The sequence below is a fragment of the Culex quinquefasciatus genome, chromosome 1, assembly GCF_015732765.1.
Source record: "Culex quinquefasciatus strain JHB chromosome 1, VPISU_Cqui_1.0_pri_paternal, whole genome shotgun sequence".
In the NCBI taxonomy this organism is placed as follows: domain Eukaryota; kingdom Metazoa; phylum Arthropoda; class Insecta; order Diptera; family Culicidae; genus Culex; species Culex quinquefasciatus.
The window spans coordinates 47,525,538-47,533,096 of NC_051861.1; the positions used below are offsets into that span (position 1 = coordinate 47,525,538).

At 44.0% G+C, this 7,559-nt stretch overlaps 1 protein-coding gene across 1 annotated transcript; it reads right to left on the bottom strand.

The window, feature by feature from the left end:
* Positions 1-468: 468 nt before the first annotated feature.
* LOC119769601 (uncharacterized protein K02A2.6-like) lies at positions 469-5,006 on the bottom strand. The gene is made up of 5 exons (XM_038262687.1): positions 3,786-5,006; positions 3,173-3,714; positions 2,970-3,091; positions 979-2,892; positions 469-910 (listed from the first exon to the last, which is right to left on the bottom strand). The coding sequence occupies exons 1-5, from the start codon at positions 5,004-5,006 to the stop codon at positions 738-740; spliced, it is 3,972 nt and encodes a 1,323-aa protein (XP_038118615.1). The 3' UTR covers positions 469-737.
* Between the last annotated feature and the right edge of the window lie 2,553 nt (positions 5,007-7,559).

Consider the following 7,559-nt stretch of genomic DNA (forward strand, 5'->3'; position numbering starts at 1 on the left):
AGCCGATTTAGCGGTCCCATCACTCAAGTATCGGCTAACATTCCCATCCACTTCCCCGTGTCTTACCTCTGGTCGTGGCCGGCGTCGTTATTGATCAGCACGATAGGGACCTTTGAAAATTGCCTAACGCATTTTTGGTTGTAACTTTTTTTGTATTCATCAAAAATCAACACTATGTCGAGCAAAGTTGTACGATTTGGTGTGTTCTACAAGTCCTTCATACACAACTTTGTCAAATTCCGTAACTGAAAAGCACTACAAACTAAAATTGTGCCGCGAACCAAAAATGAGGGTCGCGATGGTTGACATCACTGGCTACGGGTAGACACCAATGCTATGCTAATAAAATTTGAGAGACAGAAGTAAAATAAAAATTCACCAATTTTTTTTCACCGTGTATCATTTTTTTCAGTATAGTATCTGTAGTGAGCTACGCGGGATTTCGGAGTGGATTCAGAAGAGGTCTGCTTGGTTTCGTAGTCGAGAGTAAACTGTTTTATTCCAGCATGTCAGTGTTGCCATACTATCTGGACTTGTGACGTATATTAAATGGTGTGGTTCCAATGTGGCATATAAAAGGTGCGATAGTTTTCAATGTACAATACTACATTCCTCCCTTAGTTTAAGAAGAGTTAAGACTAGAAGTAATGTCAGATTTAATAATGCAAAGTTGGTCAAGGTCCTAGTTATTTATAAGCTTAAATTTGAAGTTTGAAACTGTCGTACTTCTTGCGCGTTTAAAACAAATTATTGATTTCGTAATCATCGAAGTGTGCTGGACGTTTCATAGCCCGTCGCGGTCGTAGTTCAACGTTATTGCTTGGGTTGAGGTGTGACTGTTCCCCGTCATCGGATGGTTGATCCTCAGCTCCGTCTAGTTGTCCTTCTGCGTCCGTCGTCTGATCGAGACCTGATGTAAATAAACAACCCTTATTAAAATATACATTTAAAATACCAATTGTTACCCTCCGATATCACCTATGGGAATCTTTTTCAAGTGAGAGACATTCCTTTGATAAATCCTTCCTGTGTCTCGAGACTTCACTGTTAAGCTTGATCCCGTCTTACCAATGATTGTCAGTTCTTCTGGGTCAAAAGCGGTCGACAACTTGTTCTCCTTATGAACCCGTTTGGCCACAACGGTGTCCCCGACCTCCAACTCGCTTGCTCTGGCTTGGCGGCGTTTATCCGTGTACTCAGCTCCCTTAAGTTTCTTCTCCACGTCTCGATCGATGATCTCTTCCAAGATCTTGTGCCCTTTTGTTACTAATCCCGGCAGTTTATCCTTCAGAACACGCCCGAACATTAGAGTCGAAGGTGGTGCTCCCGTTGTTGAGTGAGGAGTTGAGTTGTGCATGAGCGTGAACATCCGGAGATCCCACTGCCAATCCGAGCCGTCCGTTTCCTGGCTGATTTTCAGTCTTTTCACTATATTCCGGTTCATGCGTTCCACCTCACCATTGGCCTGTGGCCAATACGGGGTGGTCTTTCGGTGGTCGATTCCAAATTGACTGCAGAATCTCTGTAACTCGGAGCTTATGAACTGTGGTCCGTTGTCGGTCTTCAGGGATTCTGGGAAACCAAAACGACAGAATGTTTCATGCAACGCTCGAACCGTTTGCGCTGCTGTTATCTGCTTCATTACAATTATCTCGGTAAACCGACTAAAATAGTCTACAATCACCAGCAGATTATGTCCTGATGGCAAAGGGCCAAGGAAGTCCGCGGCGAGGTCGGCCCAGGGACGGTCCGGCATCTTCGTTGTTTGCAGGGGTTCTGGTGGGTTTTGTCCAGAAACGAGTGTACAACACTTGCATTGCTTGACGTACTTCTCAACATCTTTGTCAAGACGAGGCCACCACACCTTCAATCGCAGCCGCCTTTTCATGACTTCGATCCCAGGGTGTGACTCGTGTGCTATCTGCAGGGTTCGTGATCGAAGGCTTTCGGGAATAACTAAGCGATCGCCTCGTAGCAACAGATTCCCAACTCTGCATAGTTCCGTGTAGAACGGTTTAAACTCCCTGGTATCGCCCGTCCAGACACCTTCCTCCAAGCTGCGAAAGACATCCTGAATAACTTCATCCTTGGCTGATCCTTGTTCCACCTCCTGCAACGTGACGGCGTCTGGAACCACCGTGATCGCTACTTGATAGATGCAGGCTTCCGTTGCAACATCAAACTCCGTCGCCTTCGAAGTTGCCAGTCTGGAGATGGCATCCGCCAAGTTTTCCGGTCCCGGTTTGTACTCCACCTCGTATCGATAGCACTGGAGTCGCAAAACCCACCTTTCGATCCTTGCACATGGTTTAGCTCGTTCTTTGAATAGGAATAAAAGTGGCTTGCAATCCGTGATCAACTTGAAGTGAGTCCCCAACAAGTAAAGTTGAAATTTATCCACTGCCCACACAAGTCCTAAGGCTTCTCGCTCGGTTTGACAGTACTTCCGTTCTAGGTCCGTTAGTGTTTTGCTGGCGAATGAAATGATCCTCGTGTTGCTGTACTTGTCGTGCTGCAAAAGCACCGCTCCCAATCCTGTTGGACTCGCATCCGCAATCACCGTACAGCGATCCCTTGGGTCGTAATATCCCAGGTAGTCAGTGTTACTGACTGCTTGTTTAATCTCCTCGAAACTGCGTTGGCATTGTTCACTCCAGACAAATTTCTCTCCTGAACGAAGTAGGGTTCTGAGGCTTTCCGTCTTGTCAGCGAGACTCGGTATGAAGCGACCGACATAAGTCACCAGCCCTAGAAAACTGCGCAGTTCTGAAACATTTTGAGGCTCCCGAAATGATTGAATCGCCGCCACCCGGCTTTCCTTCGGTTTTATTCCTTCATCCGACAGCTCGTAACCCAGAAATTCCAAACATGTTGCGTTGAATATGCATTTTCCTTGTTGAGGAGGATTCCGTACGACGCCAAGCGAAGTAAGAGCTTTTCAAGTCTCTCGTCATGTTCTTCTTGTGTACTTCCGGTCACCAGTAAGTCATCCAAATAGACTACTACCCCCTCCAATCCTGCAATGATCGATTCCATCACTTTTTGGAACAGCTCAGGGGCGCATGAAATCCCAAACATAAGTCTTTTATATCTAGAGAAAATTAAAAAAAAATGTTTCAATTAAAATACTTTATTTACTGTAACTTTAAATCAAACGTTATGTTCCATTTACCGAAACAATCCTTGCTTCGTTATGAACGTAGTAATCTCCCTCGATCGTACGGAAATCTCGACTTGATGGTAGGCCTCTCTGATGTCCAACTTTGAAAACTTCTTTGCTCCGTTTATCCCCGCAAATAGTTCTTCGACTATCGGGAACGGATGTGTCTCTCTGAGAACAGCCTGATTCGCACGTCGCATGTCCACACACAAGCGGATTTCTCCAGAGTCCTTGAGAATCGGAACCAGCGGTGAAACCCAGGCCGATGGTCCGTTCACTCGTTCGATGATGTCCTGTTCTAGCAGACTGTTCAGTTTCTGTGCAATCTTGTCTTCAAGAGCAAACGGGACCCGCCGGTAGTGTTGTTGCACAGGAAGTATGTTGTTGTTGATCGGGATTTCCACTACGACTCCCTTAATCTTCGGGAACGCCGCCATCTGCTCTCTTACCGCACCAACGTTGAACCCAATTTTCAACACCTTCAGCCGCTTGGCCGTCTCGTCTCCCAGCAAGCATTGGCCACCGTCTCTTGCGACGTAGAACACCGCTTCCGTCTGCTGGCCGTCAGCTTCGATCACAGCTGTGAACATTCCGAGCATTTCCAGCGTTTTTCGGAACCGTATGCCTTGAACGCTCGATCTGTGTACCTCCGGAATCCAACTTCAGCTCCCGACTTCTGTAACAGCTCCCAAGTGGCCAGGTCAATTAAGTTTGCTGCAGCTCCCGAGTCGATCGCCATAGGAATTTCAACTCCGCCGACCTTGAAACGAAAAACGTTCTGGCCCATGACAAAACAGATATCGTCCGTTTCGCGCTTAGGATTGTGAGCCGCCTCGCTCTCTTCCACCATCCGAATTTTCTTTGGCAACATCCCGCCTTCCTGTGGTCTCTTTGTGCACCACTTCGCAAAGTGTCCAATGCGCTTGCACTGTACACATTGGGCTTCTTTCGCTGGACAGTTTGCGCTCTCCTTAAGGTGCCCTCGCCGCCCACACGCAAAACACATCCGGTTATCCGCGTCTTTCTGCTGGTAAGCGTACTGCTGCTGCGACCTTGCCGGTGGACCAGGCAACGTCCTGTTTGGCCTAAACACCGCCCTTTGATCTGGGTACAAACGTTGATCGCGTTTGAAACCGTTCTGCTGCGCCCTAGCAAATTGCCAGTTTTGTTCCTTAAACGAAGACAGCCCGTACGCATGAGGCGATTGTCGTGCTGGATGTGGCTGCCGGTGCTGGTGTACTTCATGCACCACCGACGACCTGTTTTCCTGGTCACTGTTCTGTTTCATCTCCTTGCACTGCAGCTCGACGTCCTCGATGGTTTTTCCTATCGCCACCACCTCGCTGAGTGGGCGGTCCTTCTCCAGGATCTTCTTCCGCAGCGCTTCCGATGTGCACTTCTCCGCGATCTGGTCGATGATCATGCTCTCCATAACTTCAGTCCCGAATTGGTCGAACTCACAGCGATTTGCCTGGACTCGCAGACGCATCACAAAAGCATTGAACTTTTCCCCTTGTTGCTGCTTAATCTTCCGGAAAACGTGTCGTTCGTACGTTCGCATCCGAGTAGGTTGAAAATGCTCGTCCAGCTTGGCAATAGCAACGTTGTAGTAAGGTGGATCCGGTGAAACATTGGGAACGTTGTTCACGTCAGGTAGGTTGTCATAAATATCCTGGAGATCTGGTCCCCCGAGATGAAGCAGCTGATTACGCTTGTCCCGTTGGTTTGTGATCCCTTGTGCTTCCAAGAAGTACTCCAATCCACGTTTCCACTTCCGCCATTCTGCCGCGAGCTGTGACTGGTCAACCTTCCCATCAAACGGTTTTATCGGTCTCGCCTGATCCATCCCTAAAATAGTTGAACATTTAATATAAACTTACTTTTCTTTTATCCCGATTGTCTATTCCTGCGACGTTAAAACCTTATTCGTATGACAGTTTATAATTAATTTCACCCTAACAAGACAAAAAAAAAAAACAAATATGACTCTCGGTCACGTTAAAGACATTCTTAAATCCGGCTCTCGGCCCATTTCTTTTTGTTGACTAAAGAAATCCTTGAATCCGGCGCTCGGCCCTTTTCAAATAAGCAATCATTCCTTGAATTAGGCACTTGACACGATTCATTTTCTTTTAGTAACTAGTTGAATCCGGTACTCGACCCTTTTCTAACGCAGCATCGTAGATATTTATGCATCCGGCCCTGGGCCCTTCTTGACTTAATTATTAATTTTCTTGAATCCAGCTCGCGGCTCATTTCATTTGATTATGTAGCCAAATTCCTTTAACCCGGAACTCCGCGTATCACTTCCATTCAGTAAAAAAAAATATTGAATCTGGTTCTCGACCGTTTCAAATATATTACCCCAATTTCACTTGAATCCGGCACTCGGCCCATTTCATTTGCATTGACTTCTTTTTTTTTTTTACTTTTCGTCGACTCTCAAATCCAGTGCTCGACCATTTTAAAGAAAATTTTAATAGTCAAATCATCTTCACTGTGATAATGCACTCTACACATTACTTTCACTTTCAGTAAACTCTTGAGTAAACTTCTTGATTTCGGCGTTTGGCCCTTTTGTTTTTGTTTGCTGTCCGTTTTCAATCGTTTTCCTTTTTTTAGTACATTTTAGTACACACCATCTGTCATTCTATTTTGTGCTTACCAATACCTTGAAGTACACTAAACTCCAGGTTGATCACACGCACACTACAACTGTTGATGTGCTCACTAATACATAAATGCGATTTCCGGTCATCTCTTGCTGCGGGAGCCATTTTTCAATACTCCAATCGGTATTCCTTTTGAAAATTGAGAATTTTTTTTTTATCACGATTTTTAACACTTAAGGCAAACTTAAGGTACTACTCATTTTGCTTCCTTTCAGGATCCACACTCGAAACTCTCTTGTCATTCTGACCCCGACAAGGAAAATCTTAGCCGCCATTTTTTTTCCCACATAATAGCGATTGCTTGGCTCAAATTTCTTTACCCTAACTCTATTTTTTTCCTCGGTAATCTTTTCTACGCCACAGGACAGACTCCATCAACTTTTTCCACCTTTCTTTCGATCAGACTCCAATACTTACTTTCCCTTTTCTTCACAAAGCAATTTGCGTCCGCACGTAAAACTTTCTTTTTCCGAACTAGTCCTCGTACTCGTCGCCAAATGTAGTGAGCTACGCGGGATTTCGGAGTGGATTCAGAAGAGGTCTGCTTGGTTTCGTAGTCGAGAGTAAACTGTTTTATTCCAGCATGTCAGTGTTGCCATACTATCTGGACTTGTGACGTATATTAAATGGTGTGGTTCCAATGTGGCATATAAAAGGTGCGATAGTTTTCAATGTACAATACTACAGTATCCAGTATCCATACCTACAAATTTGCCGAAGGCACCAACTCGATCAAAAATTCATTCAAAATGTACAGATTTTTGAATTTTCATGCACCATTTTTGTATGGACAGCTGCCAAATTTGTATGGAATACCATATGGAAAAACTCATGATGCAAAATGGCTTTTTGGACATATCGAAGGAACCAAAAAAGTTTCAGCCGGATTAAAATTTATAGGGGTAATTCTCTACCAACTCACACGAAATCGGGAAAAGTTGCCCCGACCCCTCTTTGATTTACTTGAAAATTTGTCCTTAGGGGTGACTTTTGTCCCTGATCACGAATCCGAGGTCCGTTTTTTGATATCTCGTGACGGAGGGCCGGTACGACCCCTTCCATTTTTGAACATGCGAAAAAGGTGGTGTTTTTCAAAAATTTGCAGCCTGAAACGGTGATGAGATAGAAATTTGGTGTCAAAGGGACTTTTATGTAAAATTAGACGCCCGATTTGATGGCGTACTCGGAATTCCTAAAAAACGTATTTTTCATCGAAAAAAACACTAAACAAGTTTTAAAAATTCTCCCATTTTCCGTTACTCGACTGTAAAAAAATTTGGAACATGTCATTTTATGGGAAATTTAATGTACTTTTCGAATCATCATTGACCCAGAAGGGTCATTTTTTCATTAAGAACAATATTTTTCTTTTTAGAATTTCGTGTTTTTTCTTACTTTGTAGGGTTACTTTTTAGAGTGTAACAATGTTCTACAAAGTTGTAGAGCAGACAATTACAAAAAAATTTGATATATAGACATACAGTATGTAAAAAAAGTATTTACACCCCTTGAGCACTATGCACATTTTGTGATGAAACATGTAAAGAATTTAAAGTTTGACAGGAACCTAGTACTACGTTTTGTTCAGAAACTCATGCCAAACATTTTGCTACAAACAGCTCATGAAAAGATGATTTCTATAAAAAGTTATATAACAAATACTATTACGAAACTAAAAAGGTGCAAAAAAGTTTGTACACCTTTCGAAAAATTAACATAAATAATGT

Bases quoted from the DNA above. Each gene is read 5' to 3' on its own strand.
- LOC119769601 (XM_038262687.1), bottom strand. From the start codon at position 5,006: ATGGATCAGGCGAGACCGATAAAACCGTTTGATGGGAAGGTTGACCAG. The intron at 3,092-3,172 runs GTAAATGGAACA...AATTTTCTCTAG, and splicing joins ACGAAGCAAGGATTGTTTCG to ATATAAAAGACTTATGTTTG. The intron at 911-978 runs GTGATATCGGAG...TATTTACATCAG, and splicing joins CTTGAAAAAGATTCCCATAG to GTCTCGATCAGACGACGGAC.